Source organism: Coniophora puteana (assembly GCF_000271625.1).
Source record: "Coniophora puteana RWD-64-598 SS2 unplaced genomic scaffold CONPUscaffold_3, whole genome shotgun sequence".
In the NCBI taxonomy this organism is placed as follows: Eukaryota; Fungi; Basidiomycota; class Agaricomycetes; order Boletales; family Coniophoraceae; genus Coniophora; species Coniophora puteana.
Genome location: NW_006913055.1, coordinates 2,468,527 through 2,491,283, shown reverse-complemented (window position 1 = coordinate 2,491,283; position 22,757 = coordinate 2,468,527). Strand labels below are relative to the sequence as shown.

Below are 22,757 nucleotides of genomic sequence, written 5' to 3'. Positions count from 1 at the left end.
GAAGGGTAAGGGGAGAAGATATGCTACGGTTGCGGGGGTATGTACAAATGCAAAGGGCAAAGTGATACAAAATCGAGGTATAGGGCACGGAAATGATGTTGGGATGGCTACTCTATATGCAGTGGTAATGGATGATCGAGTCCGATGAGAGTCCACATTAGGAGAGTCCAACAAGAGGAAAGTAGGAAAAAGGTAAAAACGAGTGTGTGTTACTTGCCGGGGCATTCGCCTAGGAGAGTAGTGAAGTCGGATCCTGGTAGCAAGGAGAATATGAGTTTAGGTCCATTCAATGGTTGGTATGTATGTGAGAATGCCACATACCTGGGTAGTACCAGAACGAAACGGCAATGATGACGTAGAGACCTTCACAGCGCATGTGAGTGCATATACCTTCATCGGGAGAAGGTACACTTACAGACAAGGATGAGGCCTTCGAGCCAGTTGGACTCGCCATCGCCCAGTACGTGATTCGAGATTTGCACTGTAGAGGTAATTGTCAGCTTTCTGTTGTCAACTTGAAGCAAGGCTGGAGACATACCGGCGATGTAAAGAACCTAACGTGGATGCGCGTGCAGGTTAGTATACAGACGAACGTGTCTTAGGTAGATGTAGAACGTACGACAGACTCAAAGGGATCAAAAAGGAGCGCAAGGGGTCGGTTCATGATCCACCCAAGGATGACAGTTGAACTAGACCGATATCGTAAGCAAGCGGCAGGCTTGGAAGTCGCCTGGTTCGACTCACGGAATGATAAGGAGTGTGAGTTGCTGTTACAAAGCCGATGAATGTCAGCATGAGATAGTCGCTCTCTATTCGGAAGAGCCACTTACTATGCTAGACCCGACTGCGACGCTCAAGCTCAGCGTGAGTTGGTCCTTGACAGAAACGTTGATGGCAGTGACGCATTCTATCCACCGAACACGGGCTCGATCAGTGCCTCATTACGTACAAATCAAGTGTAGAGAGCATACCGGCGATGGCGCTAACGGCGGGGAGCAGCACGAGACCGATCCACTCCTTGCTAATTGCCGAGTTATCAGACAACGCATCCAGAGACTCGATCAGGTTTTCAGCAGTAACGGCAACCATCTGGTGAGCAGAGGAATTCAGCACCAAATACCCCCGCAGAGTTGAAAACGGCCTACGACAGTGACGAGCATCATAACCACGACCGTGAGCATCCAGCTCAGCCTCGGCTCAGGTGGGATGCTCTTCGTCGAGTCCGACGGCACAAGTCCGGACGACGCATTCATGGTGTCGGTGTGGGAGGTCGCACCAGGGAAGTACGATGACGGCCGCATTTCGCTCGGGCTGATGCTCGGTGTGCTGCTCCTTGTCGCTGAACATCATGACATACGCACATAAGCAAACACCGCAAGGCCCAAACCGTATCAAGCAACGAGCCACTCACACATCGCGTCGTCCGCGCCCATCCTGGCTTGCTTGATGAGCTCCTCCGTGCTGAGCCCCATCGGCGGCATCGAGCCGTACGATGACGAGCGCGAGCCAGACAGCGAGAGCGAAGAACCCTTGGCCCTGGCCTGGCGGATCTTTTCTGTGAGATAAACGGGCGCCGTGGGCACTTCTACGCGTAGCTTCTCGCTCTTCTTCTTCTGGTCCTTGTACAGATGTGTATGCGACCAGAGCTGGAAGAACAGGTACGCGACGTAGACTTGAGATATGTAATTCATCGCTCAGTGGTCTGCGGATAATTACGTGAAACTTACTAAAGATCAGCACGATGGCTACCTGAAACATAGATGGACATGTTAGTCTTGTGAGTGTACAGCGATCGGAGATGAGACCACATACAGCGTGACTCATCTTGATTATCTGCTCGCCCTGGTTTATCAAGGATCCATCACGCGTACCGGTCAGAGCGAAGTGGTAAGCAGCAGGAAGCAGCAGAGCGCCGACGCTGATGCTCAAGAGAGACGAATGAATCTGCGTCGCAGCTATGATACAGTAAGGTTTCAGATCGTAGGCGACTTTGAGAGATACGTACTTGAGTCAAATGCTTGAGAGGAAAACTTTAATCCTCCGGCAAAGAAACAAAGCCCAAGAACGAGTACTACAGGCGAGGTTGAGCTTGTAGGAGCACGCAGTTATGTTGCATTACGCACGTAGTTTGCTGAGAATAGACCCAATCACTACATGACAAAGGTCAGCGTCTGGACCTTTGGGGACAACATGACAACCAAGGCACTTACATGCAGACTGGACGACCTTGAGCTCACACTTGCGTAGCGCAGTGATCTATCTCGCCATCAGTAAATGTTTCAGAAGAGCTGCCCATACAACCTACAGCAATGACCAGCTCAACGCTGAGGGGCAATCCGCATTAGTCCCCTGGCGCGACATACATGAAGAGTCAGTTGCTTACATATTACTCTAACGATAGATATTGAGACCAGTGCTCCTTTCAGTGGAACTGAAGACAACGTACCATACTTGCATTGAGTAGTCCGGTTTTGTTTCCACCGATGCGAAGAGCTAGCTCCCTCGATGAAAGATCGTGCAGCTGGATTAGGTTTAGGAAGATGTAGATATAACGACCAACTGCACGTCACTCACCCGCACTAGAGGGATCAAAGAAAGAATACAAACTGAAAAACGCTCAACCGACATTCACTCATCGACGTACTAGAATGCACCACTCACGAACGAACACTACTGTATATGAATCGCTCATGACAAAACCCAGCGTCCACTGCGGGAGTGTCAAACTGAGAAGCGACCGACAGACAAAGACATGTACTCACTGACACCGGTATTAGGAGTAAGAGGATGTTAAGGTCTGTAAGGCGTCAACGATAAGAAGAGATTGGCTAAAGCACAGACAGAGCGAAGACAAACATACAAGAGCCAAAAAGAACGATTCTCCACCCTTGCCACATGCTTTCCGACGAACCCGCAGACAGCGACGGCGGCGGCCGCCCATCATCACCACGTAAAGGAGAGGCTGAGTTGACGGTGTTCAACGAATTGATGGTGATGAAGCTGCGCACATCGCTCGCTGCGTCGTCGTGCAATGGCATGTCGACGAACGACGACGACGGTCCTTTCTCGAGGTCGGCTGATGTCATCCTGCGGTGGAGGGCGTTCGTAAAGGCGGAAGCATGGAGCTCGATGGGAGTGCGTGGAATGGCTTGGCTGGCGTGGCTAAGGCTCTCAGTTTTCCTGTGAGGCCCGGCCAAGCCCAAGTCACCCTCAGCTGGAAGCGAGAAGCGAACGGAATCCCCGCGCGCGTGCTGGTGGTGACCCTGGACGTACTTGTGGCCGGAAGACCTCAGAACCTCAAGCGTCGTGGAGGCGACCGAGTTGGCCGACATGTCACTGCACTAGGTGGGGGCGGGGAGGGAGGTTGGGCGTTGTTGGCGAAGCCGGAGAGATGAGACGAGCGCCATCGGCTGAGGTTCGTGTTATCTAATTTCCAGTGGCAAGACGTAAAATTATTAGCTCGGCAGCGAGGAGTATCATGGAATATGAATTGCTTGCACCAAGGTATTCGGAAACACGTTCCGATTTGGAATAGTCATCGTGAAGCGATGTCTGACCCTGAGCCAGACGGCCTTCTACGCCTTCTTGATAGTCTAAAGCATATAAATAGCATGCTGCTATCACTGAGACCCTCACCAACAGCCTCTCGCAGTGATTATGCAGCTCGCACAGACAATATTGCCATACCATCCACGCATCGTTTTCAGTCGTTGGCCATACTCAGAACATTGGATATATGCGGAGATCAAGGGTTGCAAGGAAGTGAAACTTGCTGCGTTTTGGAGTCGCTTCTGGCCTCTCCACTGAGTAACGATCGCAACGAAGGAACGTGCGCTGGGCAATCGCTATCATCTATTGCTTCGCCACCGCGCAGCACCAACACAGAAAAGTTAGCTCAAGCGTCTTCGTCAGAGATGAGCCGAATAAATCCTAGGACCCAAAATTGGAGCGAGACAGCTGGGACAAATGGGATTCAGTCATAGTCAAATGCCGCTTGCAAAGCATCATCGAAAGAAGCATTTAGTCGACAACACATGGATGGAAATCGGAGACATGGGCCGCAAAGGAGGCGGAGGTAAGCGGAAGAAAGGTGCGAGTTACACCGACATGTCACGGATCTGTCACAGTGACGACCGCTGCCATCCAGAGTCACGCTTCACATTTCTTTGATACACACAAGTTTACGGTTCGACCCGCCGCTGCCCGCAACGCCAGCCATGTTGTTCACCACCGCCATCCGCGCCGCCCGCCCCGCTCTCGCCCGCGCAGCGCGCCCCACATCCTCTGCCACCCGCGCCCTCTCCGTCAGCGCCGTCCGCTGCTCGGGTCCCGCCCCGCCCTCTCTGCTCGGCCCCGGCTCGAAAGCGGGTGAAGTCCCTTCCGACGAGACGCAGGCGACCGGTCTTGAGCGCCTCCAACTCTTGGGCGAGATGCAGGGTGTCCCTGCCTTCGACTACGAGCCTCTCGACTCGAGCCGCGTCGGTACGCTCGAGGACCCCATCAAGGTCTTCTCCCTGGTGCGTTTTCCGATTTCCTTTCTTCCGACTTCACGCGCGTCTCGCGGGGTGCACGTGGATTGGAACCCGTTCGCTCACATTCCTCCTTCTGTTCTTCCTCGCACATACAGGATGTCGAGCGTGTTGTTGGTTGCACCGGTTCTCCTGCTGACTCACACGAGGTGCACTGGTTCAAGGTCAAGAAGGACAAGACCCGCCGCTGCCCCGAGTGTGGCTCTGGTGCGTCATTACGTGCATACACCCACCACCTCTGCTGATTCTTCCGATAGCCTACGCTCTCGACTTCCAGGGTGATGAGCACCTTCTGGCTCACGGGCACTAAACGTGTAATAGAACCTCGCATTGGCAATCTTTATCCCCTTAACCTCCGCTCCTGCTTGCTTCCCTGCGAATCGTTTTAGAGAGCCTATAACAGTGCATTTTGTTAATATGCCATTTCATCATCGCTCGTGCTAATGTTGCAGACTGCTGATATCATTAGAACCCATGGCCCATGTAGTATCAAGACACATGGAGAATAGTAAGTATCGCGAAGCAAAAAGGTATTAAGAGGCCAATTCACGCCAGGGTATCTTATCCGCGCATGCATGGGAGGACTTGACGAGACAGTGCCACTGATGCCTTGAGAGAACGGCAATGCGGAAGTGCTGTTGTTGCGTCTAGGCAATGATGCACTGCTTATCGTCGATGGCCGGCTGTGGGGCATGTCCGAATGTCTGGATCATCCAGTTACGCAGGCGCCCGCACCCAGGGTCGTCGTGCGGGTCTTGCAGCCACTCGAGTGCCTCGCGAAACTTCACGCCCTCGATAAGTGCAGTATGATAGTCCGTATTGCGTTCTTTGACAGCCTTACGTACGCGCGTAAGTCGAACTGATGAACAAGAAAAAGCGACACCATGCTCACCTCAGCATAGATCGCCCGTAACCTCGCACTCTCCTCTGGACTCTCCAGCTGGGGTGGCAGCATATAGCCAAACTGTGGGTCGTATATCCCGTTATCGCGCAACCACGGCGGATACTCTGCGCCCAGCAGCGCTGGCATGATAACATGGTGCCGCCACCCAAGGACACCCGTGATCCGCCCCTCCCGGTCTACAAAAAGGTTCGACGCCCGCGGATTCCGATGAGCAATGGTGCACCGGAGCAGCGCGGGCCGCTCGTTCCAGGCCTGCGAGATGCCCTGCAGGTGGCGGCAGAGCTGCGAGACCGTCGCCTGGGAGCGGAACTTCTCGTCCGTCGTCCTGTCCGCCGTGAGCGCGCGGCGCTTGATGAACGTCACCTCGGCGATGCCTTCCTCGAGGGTGTTGCACACTTTGGGCACGCGCATCTTGGGCTCGCGCCCGAGCGCGGGTATTACGGCGAGCTCGGCGGCGGTGGCGCCTGCGTCAACGGACCCAATTTGCTGTGGGATGTCGAGCTCGAAGAGGGTGACGGCGTGCTGGGCAAACGACCTGACTAGGTTCTCCTATTCGATTCAATGCAGCGATTGTGGGGCATGCGGGGGAGCAATATGAGTGTGTGAGCGATTTGTCAGGTTTTCAGGGGCTCAGGCACCCGCGGAAGGGACACATACCTTCGATTCCGTGGATAGGGACCCATAGATGACGTGCAGAGGTTCTCCGGACAGCTTCTGGGAAGTCGACACATTACATGGCTGTTCTGGTGATGCCCAGGAGGTGTGAAGAACGCGCGGAACGGGGAGGGACGTGCAATGGCTGAGCCACCTCGACAGCGCGATCTCGCTCTTGAGGCTCTGGGCGTACCAGTCGTTCGTCGAGGGGTTCGCGGTCAGAGGAGGCGTTTGGTGCACGATGATCGTCTCGCCGTTCTCTGCTTTCATCTCTACGACCTATGATGCGGGGTACCCATCAATGAGGACTGGTTCCTAGTGCCAGTGTCACCGGGCGTAGGAATGGAAGCTCATACCAGAAAAGTGTCCGACGGTATGACAACGGTCGAGGAGATCTTGCTCTGGGTTATGCGCTCGACATAGGCCTGCAGCGTCTTCACAGCAGCATCGATGTCTGTGGTCATCACGAGCTGATAGGTTTGCCGAAACGCGTGTGGCGAGGATGCGGGGATGAGATGGAAGAGGGAAAGTCAAGGGTCGAAATGCGACGGTATATAAAGAACCATCGATCAGCTTCCACCTGCCATTGCTGGCTATAAAAAGGAAGGGCGCGAGGCATGAATTAAGGAGCCTCTTCTCTATCGCCGTTAGCGTGTCTGTTCGTGCACGCCCCGCGGAACCAAATGAAAGATGCAGTGTCCCGAAATGAGCTCATGGGTTGCGCTGGTACTGGGCTCGGGCATGAGGCGATCGTGGGGTAGACCCTGGTAGACCGAGAATCGATGCCGAAGCCACGATCGATTTGTCGATTGCGATTAAGGTAGTTGATGCGGGTGCCACTCAGAAGGCGAGGGCAGGCAGCTTGGCCTAGTTGTAATAGGCGGTTGTGGCAGCTGCTGGCTGGCAGGAATGCACATCCGTCGAGGCAAGTGCAATCTGAGAGCATGGATTGTGTCAGTAATGACTAAGAATGGTGGGATAATCAGCCCCTGATGCATTGATGCGCAATGTGAGGCCGCACCTCTGCAGCATGAGCGATTTAACCTCCATTGAGTATTCTCGTCCGCAGCATCTAAACCCTGGCAAGTCACAGGGTCTCCTCGCGTTCGTGCACATTATGATTGTGCAGGGACTGCATTGATTGGTTGAGTGGAAAACAAAAAGGTTGTGGATGCTGCCGACGAGCCGTACCCAAAAACCGCATCAATCCCACGCGGCGCATCCAATTTGTGATCGGCTGGAAGGCAAGAACGTCACAACACTCGCGTCGAGATGCAGAACATTCGGCACAAGTGTCACCACTTCTGATGTTTCGCGTCTTCTCAAAGCCAATCCTAACTAGGAAGAGGTGCTTGAGCGGGCTTAACATGGGCAACGGTTGTCGAATATCCTTGTCGAATGGCTATCAGCGACGCCAAGGGACTCGGACGCGTCGACGTTTGGTTACTTCCGCACTCCGACTTCAGTCCGACGGAATGTCTTGGTTTTTTTTGCCTGCTCCAGCCGAGAGAGGCCTCTCTTGATATGAACCCTGGTTAAACGTAACTTTGCAATGAGCCAACATGTGTCGGTATATCCTTCTGATGGCGAACTCTTTCTTTTACCTCATCAGGGTAATTTCTTTCCAATCTCGTTCGCTTTACGGAGGCTAAGGGTGGCCCTCGATTGCTAAGCACATCGTCATGTTCGTGCAGGCTCTCACAGGATTTCACGGTTTGACTGTGCCACTGACGTGGTCTGGAGGCTGTAAAACAGGCAGATGCACTGAGGTCGCCATTTGTGGTGACTGTTGAAGGTTTACACTCACCTTTTCGGTGGCTTCTCTATCACACGTCAACTTCTCATCATCGAGCACTAAGACCCACACACACAACACGCCTTTACCTATCTGACTGCGCCTGGGTCTATCTGTGGAACTCCCTGGTTATGGTTCTGTGTCCTTCTGGCTCAGAGGCCACTCTTGAACCTCCTGGTTAATTTATGGCTGTCAGTGGCGCTTGATGCATTCTCGGCTATATCATTTCTGTTGGTTTATGGAAATATGTGAGTTAAGTTTGACCTTACCTTCCCGGAATGTGAGCATCAGTCGTCTGCAGCAGCATATTTCTCATAGGCAGACAAGGGTGGTGATTTGTAGCCTCGATCTTCCATCCTTTTGGCGTGTAACCGAAAGGTGGAAAATCAAACCAATAGCTCAATTTCCACCATCCACTCTGGGTTGAGGGTCAAAGCAGGGATCAGATGAGATTCGGTATGTCCATTGCGTCAGAGGTCAACGGAACAATTGGTGCTCACCGATCTACCGTGACACACTGCGAGATTATCTGCACAGACCTACAATCCATGGTGTCTCGTACGTCATACACGTACCATAGAAAGGTAATCAGGTCTCCTCGTGGATAATAGTAAACCACACGCGGACGCGCAGGAGATCAATCCGTTTTCATCGGCCAGGTGCAGCGTCAGCTCACCAGCCATTAAAATGCTGTTTCCTATCAAAACGTTCATGCGCTCGCATCGTCAACTCGAGGTGTTTAATATGACGGCGTCCACCAACAGCTGACAGGGGATGCCACTCACTTGAAAATCTCGTTTGCGGCGAGTATCTCCGTGAGTTGCATCGCGGATGGACTCCGAGTCCAGCTAGCTTACAATGGCGCTTGAAATCTACTCCGAGGGCTTCTCCAGCTCTCGAGCTTTATTGCACGGAGAGAAGACGTTAATTAAGCAACGGACTCTCGCGCCAACTTCGAGGGCTGGTCATCGGTCGCCCCTGGAGCTTCGGATCTGGCGTCGAGCCTCGTGGCTGGTTGACTTTACACGCTCTCGGAGTACTCCGGCGGAGTTCCTTCGCGGCAACTTCCTGCACGCTTGCCGTTTGCCTTGTTCCTGCCTTCCACGTCCCGGTCACCTAATAAACCTGCAAAACGTTTAGGATTGAAGCAGATGAGTAGTACTTGAAACGCTGCTCGGAATTGCTATGCGTGCTCAAGCGCTCAAGATCCTCGACGATGTGCCACCGCACGGGACTTCCCGCTGGACGATCTCTCACTTTTGACGCACCCACGCATACATGAGGCTGGGCGGGCTGGAGTAAATACCGGTAGATTGTCTCGTGAACGCGGCTATGCTTCCGTATGGGTGATATTGGGATGACGAGACTTCACAAGCAGTGCATCGGCCGGTCATCGCGTCAGCACCGGGGTTAACTGTGCCATGGTCAATGCATCAGAAGTGGACGATACACGTAATTTCAGGTCTTTATCAAACAGTCTCGTGTATCCTCTTGATGAGGTTGACTCTTGAATCTGCGTTCTTTTGACCTTATGGGTTGGATATATGTGTTTACACAACTCGCAGCAGAACGCTCTGGAAAACCGAAGTAGCTCGAGGCTTTGGGGTGTATTCACCTATTCTATATTGATATTTGCGGTAAACTTCTCGACACGTCCTTCGTACAAAGTTGGCTAGATGAAATCGGGCAGACCTATCACTGGAAAGCGTGAATATCGGGCAGCATCACTTCCGAGTCGTCGTCGTCTGTTTGCCCTCATCGCGAGTTACGGGCATCACCGGTTCCTAACTATGGCGTCTGTGGATGACCTGTGCTTTTGAGGTGACGCATTCATGCAGGTCTGCGGATAAGGCACAAGGTGATCCGCTTCTTTTGTAAGAAGCTTTTCAAACACTCTTCCTTGTGAACCAAGCCTTAACCTACTGCAGGGAGAATTACAATCATCAAGTGCGGCCATCTACATCGGTCTTCGCCACGACAAGATCTTTCACGAGCTATAACGATTACAAAGTCCCGTTTCTACGTCGGCTTGTGAGTATGCACACAAGTAATGCTCACGGGCATCGCCAGACTGCTGTTCATAGCCTCAGGATAAGACTGCCTACTTTTGGGCTGGCATAATCAGCGACAGGCTGAGTATAGTGCACTTCGAATCTTGTGAGAATTATCCTAGATCTGAGCTTTCTCTCAGCGGTTTGTACTCTTGTACGCATGATCTACATAGTTATTGACTCTATTTGCTAGCGAGACGACCCTAAAAACTCGAACCATCAGGCGCGTTAATCAACGTTGTCCGTCTCCAAGCTCAAAATTGATTCGTACCGTCATAATCAAAGACTGACACGACTAGATATAGAGCGATCATTCAGCACTTATCGGTGGTTGAGAACGATCACCGTGATGTTCACCATGGCGTTTTGTGAGGTGCTTCGGGGATCTACGGAATCTTCCTTAATTCCGATGCTATTTTTTGACCTATATTCTGACAGCATGTGAGCCGAGGAGCACTGTTCTTGTATGCTTCTAGGCTAATACTGGCCGTTCAACAGCCTTCTCATCGGGACTGTTATCGCTGCCAAGAAATAACCCGTGAGCTGCCTCGTAAACCTCCCGAGTCGGTCTCGATTCTTGGTTAGGTGATGCGGTTCGGAACTCAACGTAGGTTCAAGCTGACGGGCCGCTCCCCGATTCAGGATGTGATGATTTCATGATGATGTGGAGCTAACATCGATCCGTCAAGGGAAAAAATAGTCTGAGGGACTGTACAGCCAAACCGCGAGCGGTGCAGCACCGGTATAGCAGCCCGACCCCTTCCATCGCTGTATAGTCACGCAGTGGAATCGGAATCTACGACAAAAGCACCGCGCTCAACTGCTTATCACCGTGACAGGGAATTTGACCGTGGCGGTTGTATCAACGTAGGGATTCATAGGCGTTTGGATTTTCAAAATCACTGTAGCCGGCGGCAGAACCGCCAGCATGTCGGTTTTTGGACACTGAAGAGTAGGGTTTGACCTTATGTTGGCACGGGGATCTCCGCTCATTTGACTTTGCAAGAGAAAAGACGCTCGGGGAAGTCGAGTGAGGCTCTTCGGTGGATACTGCGGTGTTGCTCACCATCAAATCACCAGAGCAGATCTCGGCCTAGCGTCTTCAAGCGATCTTTTTCTAATTTACGCCCTCTGCATTACAGGGTCGGTATCATCCTCATCGTGTTTGAGATTGATGGGTCAGGGACTTGGTGTGTTCATTTCGACTACGCTTTCTTCCGGGAGCTGATGGTACCACAGCTTTCATATGGACGTGAAGCGATAACCCCCATACCCTTCGTCGTCTGCCGCCGTTCCCAGATTCTCGGGAACAGCCTTCTAACCTCCGGACGTCCAAAGTCAACTCACGGCACCACCCGAGATAGAAATTTGAGCAGCCTGACGCAAGTGTGGCATGGGGCTCATTAAAGACTGCTAGTATCGCTGGGCTGATAGCGCCTTTGTGGCTGAGACAGGATAAGAAAGGCCCTTACTGTCGCACTCATCCTGCTATATTGGACATGCTTCTTCTGAATCTGCTGACTTGCCCTTGCCTCGCTCCGGCTCCGTCGCGATGCTTCTAAGAAGTGAGTGAGCTTGACGCTTCTCATCGGCTTCTCCAAGGCTACTATGCACCCGTGTAGAGAAGCCTGGGCATATGCATCACCTGGTACGCAAGTACACCCGTGGTGAGTACCATTCGCCAAAGCGCCACCTGAACGGCTTCCGGACAAACCCGAATCTCCGCGTCGGAATCGGCTTTACACCGCAAGCTTCCACTTCCACTTGAACTAAAGTAGACAAGCTGCCTCCACCAGGCCCACCAACACCCAGCGCCCAATGGCGTCGCACACCCAGGCATCCCATATAATTCGCCGAGATAGCACACAGGGTCCGAGCGTCTATGTCACTGCATGGGTATTGCGCAGTGTGAATCCCGCGATCAGCGTCATCGCACCTCGAGGCGTCCTTACCTAACCTCCGATGATCCCGACCTTCGAGTTCATTGTGCTCCACAGGCCCTTTCTTGTATTGACAGGTCGCTACGCAAGTGACGCCCGCCCCTCCTGTCCTCGCAAATCAAGAAGCGAAAGCGCCGATGGCGGAGCACCGACTCGCCGCCGTTGCGCCCACCTCGGGGGCCCAAAGCAGCGAGTTGGTATGTCTTGTCATGTACTGCGCGCCATTGCAGGTGAGCTATATGCGTGGCTCCCTGATCTTCGTCCGCCTCAAATTCATACACGTATGCATTGAACACACGGAGCCACGAATGAAGTTCCGCAGCCCTGGTACTGCGTGCGCAGGCAGGGTCGGCCACGACCTCGGAATCAAACCAGCGACGTTGAATTGGCCGGCCGTCAAAGACGACGCCGACATCTGTTCGGCCTTTAGGCATCCCAGCCAGCAGGAACGGACATCGGGCGAGCATCAAGATCTTCCTCCGTGTTCCTTAAGCTTACTTTGTTTACCCTTTTTTTTCCGTTGCAGGATCATATGACCATCAGTGGCCTAGCGCCGTCTCCGTCTGCGGAACATAGTACCCGGCTCCATCCTTGTGTGTTGGCTGAGCTCGACTGCGCCTTCGCGACGGTGGCACGATGGACCCTGGCGCCACGCCAGTCGCGGTCGGTGGTACGATGTTGTATAATGCGCAAAGAGGCATAGTCGGAATTGTCATTGGTAAGTGTTTTTGCTATCGGTCTCCAGGTGAGACGGCTAGAAGCCCGTGCGTCGCGAGCAGACGTGTTCACAAGATGTGTTGTCACACGTGTACCATTCAACGATGATAACGACCAAGTTACGACTAACCGTGTTTTGTCATCGACGCCCTTCCCTGGCTCGCAGGCTTCCTTGCTTCGATCCCCGAGCCAGCCGAATTTAGACTTTTGGATAGGAACCACAAACGCCAAGAGCACAACGTCCATCTCGCTGCAGTGCTAAATATACGCGGGGAAGGCGTGTTCACGCCTGACCCCTCCACGGCGACGGCCAGACGGGGCCTTGCATATAGCTTTTCCAAGGCGTCCAAGAGCACTCCAGCGCGGTATGAAGTGCGCCCGAGGGAACGCAGGATGTGAATGGGGAGCGCAGCTGGCGCCACGACTCCGAAGCAAGACGTATTCGGTATCGTGAGTGATGCACTGTTTCACGGTGTTCCTCGAGGTAGGCTGATCCGTATACGCACATACACACTTCATCTTCGACACCATATCGCTCTCCGCACAGGCGCCATCCCAGCGCACGCACACGCACACGCACACGCACACATCTCTGCACCCGCTGGTGTCCAGCCAGCGCTTCCACCGAGCAGCACGGACAACGGGCTCTCCACCGGATGCGTCCAGTCGGACTCTCGACCTTCTCGGAGCGAAGCGAATCAGCGCGACTCGGACCCAGGATTGAATGCATTGATCGAGCGCTGCGATAAGCCGCGATATCCATCCCGGCGAAAGCGGTGCTCCCCTCGCCCCGGAGCTTTGAATCTGAAGAAGCACCGCGGCCGCGGCCGTGGCGTGGGCCTGAGCTTGAGCTTGAGCTTGAGCTTGAGCTTGGGCTTTTGGCCAGCTTGCTCCAAGCCAGAGCCAGAGTCAGAGTCAGAGTTGCTCGCTATTACAGGCCGACTGTACTGTACCGTGCTAAACCGCGACCGCCTCTCGGCATTCCCGTCTATTCCTGGAAACCCAGCTCCGGCTCTCTCTCGGCGCCAGACGCGAAGCGAGAACCGACAAGCGCCCATCTTGCCGATGGCATTGATCAGGATCTCGATTAATCTGACAAGTGCTCCTGTCAATCAAGTGACGTTTGTGGGGTGCCTGACTCCGCACATCCAAGACCCACCGCCGCGGCGCACGGTCGGGTCTGACATGGGTACACGTTGCGTGTTACGACATAACACGACACCACCACTCAGGGTGACTCCGTGAGGTCGGGTCCTCCACAAGACCGAGTCATGTCGTATATGCACAGACTTGTGATTGTGATTGCTCGCGAAAGAGATTGCTCGGTCGCTCGAGTGCAGATTATTACTGGATACTGAATAAAAGCGTGATTGATGTTATGTTGTAATGTTATCCATGCAAGACATTTGTCGATAGAGAGAGAGAGATAGAGAAAGCAAAAACAACGAATCAAAGAGATATAATAGCAGAGCAAACTCGGCGAAGGGGATCTAGACAGGGTCACTACAGTAATAGGGTATTCGTACAGGGTATCAAGGTCGGTATTGGGAGTAACGAAACACAGGCAGACACAGTTGATAGTGAGAACATTGACACAAAACCGAGAAGTCAAGGTATTGAGGGGTGGTAGTGGTGACGGACAGAGGATACAACGAGAGAGAAACAGAAAAAGTCGAATCTTCAAACACATTCACTCATACCCAGGCAGATGCTACTGCGGCGACCCCGCCCCGGGCGAATGCTTGCGGTTGCTCTTCTCATGCCTCTTGCAGTCGCTCTGGTTCTTGAACCCCTGCCCGCAGCGACTGCACTTGAACGGCCGATCCTCCGTATGCCCGACCATATGCCGCCGCATACTGAACGCCGTCGTAAACGTCTGCGCGCACCCCTCGTACTCGCAGCGGTGCGTCGCAGCGTGCTTGCGCCGCGCCTCGTTCGCGCGCAAGATGCTCTCCGTCGCGACCTGCGCGATCACGGGCCGGCCCGGCGCGCCAGTCGAGGAGGACGCCGAGTGCGAGCGCGCGCGGCGGAGGGTGTCGTTTGGGCTGATGCTGAACGCGTCCGACGACGACGAGGCGTAGGAGGAGGGGTAGGGCGAGGCGCGCATGGATTGCGTGTGGCGGTGGCGCCCGAGTCTGGCGGGGCCGTTGCCGAGGGTGGGGCTGCCCTGCTCCGGGCCGGGGCTGGGGGGAAGGGGCGCGTATCGGTCCCAGTGGGGGGAGAGGCCGCCAGCTGATGAGGGAGCGGGGGAGAGAGAGCCGTATGATGATGCCGGTGATGACGGGGAGTAGGGAGAAGGCACGTCGAGGTGGTGGTGGTGATGCGGCGTCGGCATGGGTATAATGGGGCCCTGGTCGAAGCAGCTGGTGTTGATGGAGAGTGGCTCGGGTGGGGTGAGCTGGTGAAGCTCGTTGATAACACCGCCGAGGTTGTCCAGGTCAAAGGCCGAGGGCACGTCCTCGGTGAGGAAGGAGCCATTGCTGTAGCTGTCGGCTAGTGAGGTCGGCGCAAAGAGACCGTTCGAGTCACTGTAGGAGCCGTATGGGGAGTCGAATGACTCGGGAGTGATGACGCCACATGGGCTGTCTGAGGTGGGGGTCAGTCCCATGAAGTAGGAGACGCCACGGGGAAGGGACGAACCCGGCGACAGCCCAAGGCCGTTGCTGTAGTAGGAGTCGAATGATCCATAGCCCATGTCAGACCCATCGTACGAAGTGACACTGTGCGGGAGATGGGGATGAGCACGATTGCATGACATCAGGAAGGGAGAGCACGTACGGTATAGCCTTCGGGCTCGAAGGAGGGGGAACAACGGTGACAGTGGGGAGGTCCCCGAGATAGGATGGCTGTTGTTGGTGGGACATCAGAGGGGCTGGTGCTGCTGGCGATGGCGTGCTCGAGGGAGGGAGTGGAGAGAGGGGGAAGAGAGGATGGGGAACTGGAGGGACTGGAAGTGAGTTCCATCCAGTCACTTATAAAGGGGCAGGGCGGTACCGAGTGCTAGGTGGCGATGCAGCAGGCGCTTGTGTAGACTCGAGAGGGGACAAGAAATGAAGCGCGTGTAGCACCAGCGTCCCAAAACAGCGGGAAGGCAACATCTCGAAATCGAGAGATCGTCCCCCGCATCTCCCACTGACAGAACCTGCGGGGTGCACGGGTTCGCCTAGCCGTTGGCCGTTCATATTGTTTATTTCTGGAAGTGGGGCACCACGAGCCCGGGTTCGAGTGTGTTCAGAGAGGCAAGTGTCCGTCCGTGTTGACGACGGGATGCCGAGAGAGGTGACATATTGAGGCAACGGAAATGTCAGGGAAGGGGCCGGCAAGGCCGCAAAGGCACGTCAGGAGCAAGTTCTTCTTCCATGCAAGTCGCAGTACCATCCAAAAAGCAGGCGAGGCTGTGCGGAGGTATTTTCTGAATCGAACACCAATAGTGGGGGGAGCTGGAGGGGGTGGTCGACAACAAGGTCAAGATGCTGTGTACGAGCTTAGCGGTGCTGCGCGGTGCATGTGCATCGGACGGACATTCGGATTGGGCCGCCTGAGTTTGAATAGGAATAGCAAGACCTCGGACTCTGACCACGGCAGCCGCTCGGCATCCCTCAAACAAGCGCCCAAACCCAACAATCTCTGGGAAAGGCACTGTCAACGTGTCGCGATCCCTCCTTCTTGTTCTCTCCTTGGCCTTGCGCTCAACCGAAGGACGCCGCAGTCGTCCACAAGTGAACCTTGATCTTTCTTATCGACGGGAGGACTCGGAGCAAAGCGCAGCTGGACTGTGGACATGTCCACAGCGGCAGAGGCATTTCATTTGAAGCTCAGATCAATGACGCTGGACAGAGAGCAGGGCTGCACCGCCTCCCACCACGCGAGCGGGCGTCAGAATGTTCTGCGCAGAACACCAGCCTCGAGTGCACCGCATAGCCCTGCTCATTACAGGTTTTCTAATGGAACGCTTTGCACTGTCTCGACGACGTCGTTAACGTTTTCGCGGAATTGACTGTCTCAATCAGCCTCTATCAGATCAGTAACTGATGCGGACGCAAAAGAACACAAAACGGTGGCGGCAACACGCCTCGGTCTTGCGCCGTGATTCAGAAACGGTGACGGTGTCCGTCAGTGTTCCCGCGCTGGACCCATCGACGGCGAATCGGACTCGAACCACACACACCACCTCTCACTTTGTGTGATGGAGACAGGACAAATCCAATGATGATGATGCAGATGGACTGCCCCTGGTGGGCGAAGAACACAGATTGCGATTACACCGCTAGGGTCGCAGAATCACGGCACCGAGAAGAGCAACTGCGTTACCTAGGAATAGGAATAGGCCATCCTAAAAATAAGAAACGCACTCACAACGCCGCGTCCAATCCTGGTTCACTGGCATCTTTCCCCCGAACGAGTATACACGCCGATAGAACACACCGCGTCCACCATCCCGTACGTGGGACGCACCCCGATTTAATCAAGCGAAGGGGATGTAACAGAAAAGCGCTAGCGCTGAGGTCGAGGGGGCGCAGCAACGGCCGATGTCGGTCCGTGGGTTGAACTGATGATGACGCAGGGTCTGGAATCTGGATGGACGTGGGCGTACAGGGATGGACTCATTGCATCACCCACCCCCGCTTTCTCCACGGGATGTGGACGTCAAGTGGACGTGGACACTGGTTCCTGCCAATGGACGACTGAGAACGGCTACATTAGCGAGATACAAGATGTGTATATGGTCGGCCGAAATCCTGATACCAAGATACAATACAGTCAGCATGTGCTAGCTAGAGAGGACGAGGGCTTGGTGTGGCGACGCGGGTGGGCTACAGTACGCAGACACACGGCACGGAAGCAAGACGGAGGCAAATAAAGAGACAAGTCGACAGGTCCCCTAAAATTAGCGAATAGCAAAAACGAGCCAGTTCAGCCAATGGGCGGAATCTAATCAACTCGCCGAATCGCGGGTGTAAGAAGCCTTGACGCTCTTCCATTCTGCCCTCCAACGCTCCCAAGCCTCTATCACTCCTCCGCGTCACTTCCGTAGTCCGCAAGCCCGAGCCCTCCTCCCTCATTGAGCGCCCTGGGTGCAGGTGCTGCTGCTGCCGGTCTGACGTTAGCAACAGGCCCGCTACTCCCGTTCCGCCTCCTGATCTCCGCAAAAAACTTGAGCCCCTCCAGCGCGTCAGCAGACAACAGCCCTTGCGGCTGCGGCACCGGCCCAGGCTGCTCTTCCTCTGACTCGGGCGGCGTCAGCGTCGCCTGAGCTGGCCCCTCAATCCTCCGCCGCTTGCCCCGGGGCTCCCCGTCCGTGTCTCCCTCTTCACCCTCCTCCTCCTCCATAGCGCCGTCAGCGAACTCGCTATCAGCGTCGAGCACGACGCCCTCCTCGAGCGCCCGGACAGACCGCATCGCGTCGACAATCCGCGGGTCCATGCGCGCCTTGATCGCTTCCTGGCCCATATCCTCCAGCCGCCGCTTCTCAGCGACCTTGGACGTCGGGTTCGGGTCCTCGGTCGCCCACCGGACGTTGAGAATCTCGTCGTTGTCCATAGACTGGCACGCCATGGATTCCTTGGCGAACTGCGCGCTCAGCTCGGAGACGTACGTGACGAACGCGACGCTGCGGTACTGCAGTACTCTGACTATGGGCATATGAGTGTCAGTTAAGTTTGCGCGCGCGCGCGTTTCGGAGAAAATAAGGGGATATTGCGCGGATGTGTATATGCAGATATCCAACATGCAGGCGTTTGTGCGCAGGAGGCCAAGCCAGATACATGCACACATGTACCATGCGTAGAAGGATAGATTATTGGTGCAATAAAGACTCACCCTTCTCGATGTCCCCCCACTCCTTGAAATGCCGAATCACAATCTCCTCCGTGTCCGGGCCCGGGCCCGTCTCCTTTATTCGGCCGATGTAGAGCGTGCGGTTGATGCGGTTGAAGCTGCCGACACCGCCCATGTCATCGCGGTAGTCCGAGAACTTGTCGCGCGCGAAGCAGTCCTTGGACGTGTCCGGGAGGGTGTCGTTCGTGTCGGGCAGCGTGTGGCGGTACTCGCACTCCCAGCCGTACGGGCAGCACCCGCGCGCGAAGAAGAGGCAGGTGTATTTGTTGCCGGTTGTGTTGGCGCGGGTTAGGCCTGAGTCTTTGCGGATCTGGCAGCGGGTTTGGGATTTGACTTTGCTGTGGGTAGTAAGTCAGTGTCGTTGGGCGAGCAACGGGTCGGCAAGCAGGCGGCCGAGGGTGTGTTGGTGATGACGTACTTTGAATAGCTGTCCTCGCGGTCGCCGCCTGCCCATTTGTTGTACCATATGTCTGCCCAGGGAACGGTGTCAGTGCCCAGTGAAACAATTAGCAGGCCGAGTGAGAAAAGCGGACTGACTGTACTCTTTGCCCGTTTGGACGCTCTCCTGTTTGTCGACATCGCCTGCTTTGACCTGCTTACGCGCTGGCTTGAGCTTCTTTATGGGCTTGGGCCCCGCAATGACCTCCATCTGGGTGACCTCTGTCGTTTCTGTTGAGCTCATCGTGGTGGGCGGTTGTAAGGTTGTTAGTGCAACTCGAGTTCACCGGTGTTGGCGGCAAGCATGTGACCCTAACCCTAAATAAACCCCTCCGTGCGGGCCGCGTCTCTCCAAAGGTGGCGACATTGACAAGTTGGAACTCGCCTTCATCGCATGGCCCCATCCTCTCCCTCCGACCCCCTCTACCCTTACTCAAAGTAGAGCCATGGCACGCTCACCGACACTTCTCACTTCCCATACGCCAACAGCGTCTGCACCGGCGAGCGTGGCTATCGATCATGTGTAAGTGCACACCCTCTCCCCTCGGCTGTGAGCTTGCAGTGTGGTGCTAACCAGCGCACTCTTCTTCCGTCTTGCAGTCAGCTGCGCGATCTCGTTGTGTGTCCCCGCGAAGCAGGCGTCGTAAATTACGTCTCCAGGTATACCATTTCAGAGCACGACGTCTACTCCCCTGAAGCCGTGCGTATCTCCTCGATTATGTGCTCGAGATTGACTTTTCCGCTGATGACGCCCACAGACCCCCCGCACACTCGTCGACCTCTCCTTCCGCGCCAACACCATCTCCTCGCTCAACCTCCCCGACACAGACCACACCCTCTTCGCAGCCGGCGGCCAGGACGCCGAGGTCTTCCTCTCCCTCCATCCCGCCCAGTACGGCGCCAGCAGCAGCAGCGCCCCGTCCTCGTCCTCGGGAAGCCGGGGCGATGACGACGAAACAGCATTCGCAGTAGCAGCAGCGATGGACGACGACCGCGCCTCCACCGCCAGCACCGAGACCTACACGAGCCACGGCGGGCGCCGCCGCCGCCAACAGCAACGGCGGTTCCAGCACGGTCCGCCGCGCTGGCAGTACGACCGCAACCTGCGCGGGTCGATCAACAACTCTGTTATGCTCACGTCGCTCGGGCTCAGCCGCGCGAACTCGAGCAGCGTGGAGCCGCGGCTGGTGGTGAGCAATAATGATTGTTCGGTCAAGTTCTACGATGTGCCGATCCGCGTGGAGCGCCCGCCGAAGGATGTGCAGGCTGTGGGGTCGATCAAGTTGCGGGTTGCTGTTAACCATTGTGCGTTATACATTTTTGCTCGTATTAACCAACGACGGGTGTGCTGACATGTCCGCCTCGGCCACCAGCATCCATCTCACCAGACGGACGCACATTGCTCTCCGTCGGCGACTCCTCCGAAGTCTTTCTACATCAGATCAGCGGCGCCCGCCACGTCACGCTCACCCCCATCTCGACGCTCAGCGTGCCCGACGCCTCCCCGTCCGCATCGTACTCGTCCTCTACACCTTTTGCGTCCTTCTCCACTGCGTTCTCGGCCGACGGGATGAAGTACGCGGTCGCGTCGCAGGAGGGCGTCGTCGCCGTGTGGGATGTGCGGAGCTCGAAGCCGATGAAGGTGATTCACACGGACAAGACGGCGCGCGCGGGCGAGGGCGGCGGATGGACGAGCGAAGACCCGACGGAGTGGACGAGGGGGTATATGCGTGCGCCCGGATGGGGCGTTAGGAGTGTGAAGTTCGGGTCGGCGCAGGGTGGGCATGAGGTTATGACGTTTACGGAGGTGAGAGTGCTTCGTTTTTATTTTATTTTATTGATGTGGGTTGGTTCGCTGACGGTGTTTTTTTTTTGTGCGTTCGTAGCACACGAATAAGCTGCATGTCGTCGACGCGCGCACGTTTGAAACGGAAGAGATCGTTCGTGTTCCGAGTATTCGTAGAGCTCTGGACGGCGGTGAAGGGCGCAGCAAGCCGATCCCCACGCGGCGTGCCACGGTACCCGTCCCACGCGTCCGGCCGACACTATATGACTCCCCCGAGGAGCTTGCCGAGCACGCCTCGCTCTCGCGCGAGTCGCTGTCCTCGCGCATGTGGACGTCGTATATCCACGCTGACGAGGATGACCGCGGACGCGGTGACGGAGACGAGGTTATGGACGCAGACAGCTATGTTCTGTCTATCCTTGATCAGGTTCGAAACCGAGACGAAGAAGAGCACCACGATAACGACTCCGAAGACGACGAAGAAGAGCAAGAAGACGACGACTCGTCCCCCGTGTTGATCATCAACCGCTCGCGGAGCGCCCGCGAGCGCGACCACGAACACGATCAAGGACAGGGCGAGATGGACGTCGACGAGCTCGAAGCGGACTGTCTCTCCTCGCACGCGCCCTCGCGCTCCTCCACACCGCCGCTACAGGGCCTCTCACCAACTATGCTCCCCACTGCGTCCTTCCCGTCGCTTCCGTCCGCGCCCATGTCGTCACCGGCACAGCAGCTGCTTCGTTCGCGGCAGCCGAGAAGGCGGGATGCGTTGTTTGACTTTGAGGGGCCGAGAAGGGTCGGTGTCGGGACGGGGGTGGGGGCGGGGACGCATCACTATGAGCGGATGCAACATCAGCATCAGCACCAGCACCAGCGGGACGTGGATCTCGCGGGGACGTGTTTCGATCCGAGTGGCGCGTTCGTGTACGCTGCGAGCACGGAGGGCGTGGTTGAGTGGGCGGTGCGCGGTGCGGGCAAGCGGTGGTGGGGTTCGGGCGCGTGGGCATAGGCATGGGCAGGGCATGCTCAGCGTGTGGGGGCGTGTGGGGGCGTGGACCTGGCGTTTCGTTTGCGCACTAGTGCCCTGAGCCCGCCTTTGCCCCGTGCTGGCTTGCCTTTGGTTGTGCGTTCTGTACAGGCCGTTTCTGCTCTTGCTCCTACTCCTGTCTCTGTCACTGCTCCGCTCCGTCCCGTGCTTGGTTGTCTGCTTCGCGCCGATCTCATTGTCAATATTTGGAACCGGATCCAGCTTCCTTGTTTTCTCATGTACCAGCTCACGTTTTATTATGCAGTCCCACATCCATATTAAGCTTAAGCGCTCATTGGTCGCTGTACTTGTATTACTTATACTTTCATGCACGTTCCTCTGGCTTCGCGGTGTCCATTCGCCTACCTGTCTGTCCATCCATCCATGCTGGTGCCCCAGCTCCACTCTACCCACCTCACACCGCCTGCTTCAGATACGTGATACATCCTCCCATCTACACCCTAGCTAGGTTGGTTTTAGCCGCTGTAGTGCCCTTTTCACTTGCTCGAGGCATGGTGTTTCATTCCTGCCTCAACACTGTATCGTTGTTGTTCATTACATAATATACATATGTGAACGGACGTTTTTGCATATATGCATCGCTGTATCTTGCATAGCTTATCCGAGTCTAGAATCTGTTCTGTTGAGCGTTCTGTTGAGCTCGTATGCGTACTACGTCTACTATGGAAGCCCTTCCTGACTGGGAGGGTTTCTATGAACGGTTCCTAGTAGGACATATGTACAGTGCCACGGTTCCCTAACAGAAAGTGAGGAACGTCAGCTGAGCCTCATCTCGCTCTCAGCGCTCTGCTTGATCGCCGATCAAGACGCCGGGAAGGGGCGGCGGCGGCAAAGGGGTTGAGTAGGCGCTCGAGCGTATCCTATGGTACCTTCCGTGCAAGATGCTGCATGCTCATTCAGCCAAACTTATCAGTACGATCCTATAGTGTACGGATACACAGGCCCGCCGCCCCACGGGGATTCGCAGACGGACTCGATGATCGAGCGATCGTCATGTGCATCATGTGTGGCGGCACCCTCAGGTGGAAAGGTCCAGGAGGATTCGACAATCACCACA

At 55.5% G+C, this 22,757-nt stretch overlaps 8 protein-coding genes across 8 annotated transcripts; 3 read left to right on the top strand and 5 right to left on the bottom strand.

Annotated features, from left to right (window-relative positions):
- Positions 1-209: 209 nt before the first annotated feature.
- On the bottom strand, positions 210-3,342 carry CONPUDRAFT_163528 (uncharacterized protein; the record flags this gene model as incomplete). The annotated part of the gene is made up of 22 exons (XM_007767903.1): positions 2,861-3,342; positions 2,763-2,797; positions 2,662-2,710; positions 2,575-2,606; positions 2,447-2,521; positions 2,384-2,391; positions 2,306-2,324; positions 2,211-2,256; positions 2,124-2,150; positions 2,006-2,071; positions 1,813-1,955; positions 1,728-1,749; positions 1,412-1,672; positions 1,146-1,339; positions 972-1,089; positions 831-907; positions 745-767; positions 620-689; positions 539-554; positions 416-481; positions 322-363; positions 210-253 (listed from the first exon to the last, which is right to left on the bottom strand). The coding sequence occupies exons 1-22, from the start codon at positions 3,330-3,332 to the stop codon at positions 210-212; spliced, it is 1,905 nt and encodes a 634-aa protein (XP_007766093.1). The 5' UTR covers positions 3,333-3,342.
- Positions 3,343-4,194: 852 nt separating this feature from the next.
- Positions 4,195-5,098, top strand: CONPUDRAFT_100428 (COX5B-domain-containing protein). Its single transcript, XM_007767902.1, has 3 exons — positions 4,195-4,517; positions 4,628-4,736; positions 4,787-5,098. Exons 1-3 carry the CDS (start codon positions 4,218-4,220, stop codon positions 4,837-4,839), a joined length of 462 nt encoding a protein of 153 aa, XP_007766092.1. The 5' UTR covers positions 4,195-4,217; the 3' UTR covers positions 4,840-5,098.
- A 78-nt stretch (positions 5,099-5,176) lies between these two features.
- CONPUDRAFT_80741 (uncharacterized protein) lies at positions 5,177-6,506 on the bottom strand (the record flags this gene model as incomplete). The annotated part of the gene is made up of 4 exons (XM_007767322.1): positions 6,444-6,506; positions 6,091-6,366; positions 5,422-5,982; positions 5,177-5,365 (listed from the first exon to the last, which is right to left on the bottom strand). Exons 2-4 carry the CDS (start codon positions 6,355-6,357, stop codon positions 5,177-5,179), a joined length of 1,017 nt encoding a protein of 338 aa, XP_007765512.1. The 5' UTR covers positions 6,358-6,366; positions 6,444-6,506.
- Positions 6,507-12,509: 6,003 nt separating this feature from the next.
- CONPUDRAFT_88636 (uncharacterized protein) lies at positions 12,510-12,852 on the top strand (the record flags this gene model as incomplete). The annotated part of the gene is made up of 2 exons (XM_007767901.1): positions 12,510-12,591; positions 12,653-12,852. The coding sequence occupies 2 exons, from the start codon at positions 12,510-12,512 to the stop codon at positions 12,850-12,852; spliced, it is 282 nt and encodes a 93-aa protein (XP_007766091.1).
- A 436-nt stretch (positions 12,853-13,288) lies between these two features.
- CONPUDRAFT_151402 (uncharacterized protein) lies at positions 13,289-13,777 on the bottom strand (the record flags this gene model as incomplete). The annotated part of the gene is made up of 2 exons (XM_007767900.1): positions 13,289-13,682; positions 13,737-13,777. 2 exons carry the CDS (start codon positions 13,775-13,777, stop codon positions 13,289-13,291), a joined length of 435 nt encoding a protein of 144 aa, XP_007766090.1.
- Positions 13,778-14,322: 545 nt separating this feature from the next.
- On the bottom strand, positions 14,323-14,490 carry CONPUDRAFT_38752 (uncharacterized protein; the record flags this gene model as incomplete). Its single annotated transcript, XM_007767047.1, has 1 exon — positions 14,323-14,490. A coding segment is annotated over one exon (168 nt), but the record flags the coding sequence as incomplete, so codon positions are not given.
- Positions 14,491-17,600: 3,110 nt separating this feature from the next.
- CONPUDRAFT_49707 (uncharacterized protein) lies at positions 17,601-19,077 on the bottom strand (the record flags this gene model as incomplete). Its single annotated transcript, XM_007767067.1, has 4 exons — positions 17,601-18,223; positions 18,411-18,766; positions 18,847-18,898; positions 18,966-19,077. 4 exons carry the CDS (start codon positions 19,075-19,077, stop codon positions 17,601-17,603), a joined length of 1,143 nt encoding a protein of 380 aa, XP_007765257.1.
- Positions 19,078-19,312: 235 nt separating this feature from the next.
- On the top strand, positions 19,313-22,137 carry CONPUDRAFT_163522 (uncharacterized protein; the record flags this gene model as incomplete). Its single annotated transcript, XM_007767899.1, has 5 exons — positions 19,313-19,389; positions 19,467-19,566; positions 19,625-20,171; positions 20,240-20,673; positions 20,753-22,137. The coding sequence occupies 5 exons, from the start codon at positions 19,313-19,315 to the stop codon at positions 21,659-21,661; spliced, it is 2,067 nt and encodes a 688-aa protein (XP_007766089.1). The 3' UTR covers positions 21,662-22,137.
- Positions 22,138-22,757: the final 620 nt, after the last annotated feature.

Excerpts from the sequence above, each read along its gene's own strand:
- CONPUDRAFT_100428 (XM_007767902.1), top strand. The coding sequence starts at position 4,218 with ATGTTGTTCACCACCGCCATCCGCGCCGCCCGCCCCGCTCTCGCCCGC. Across the intron at positions 4,518-4,627 it reads CCATCAAGGTCTTCTCCCTG|GATGTCGAGCGTGTTGTTGG; the intron begins GTGCGTTTTCCG and ends TCGCACATACAG. Across the intron at positions 4,737-4,786 it reads CTGCCCCGAGTGTGGCTCTG|CCTACGCTCTCGACTTCCAG; the intron begins GTGCGTCATTAC and ends TTCTTCCGATAG.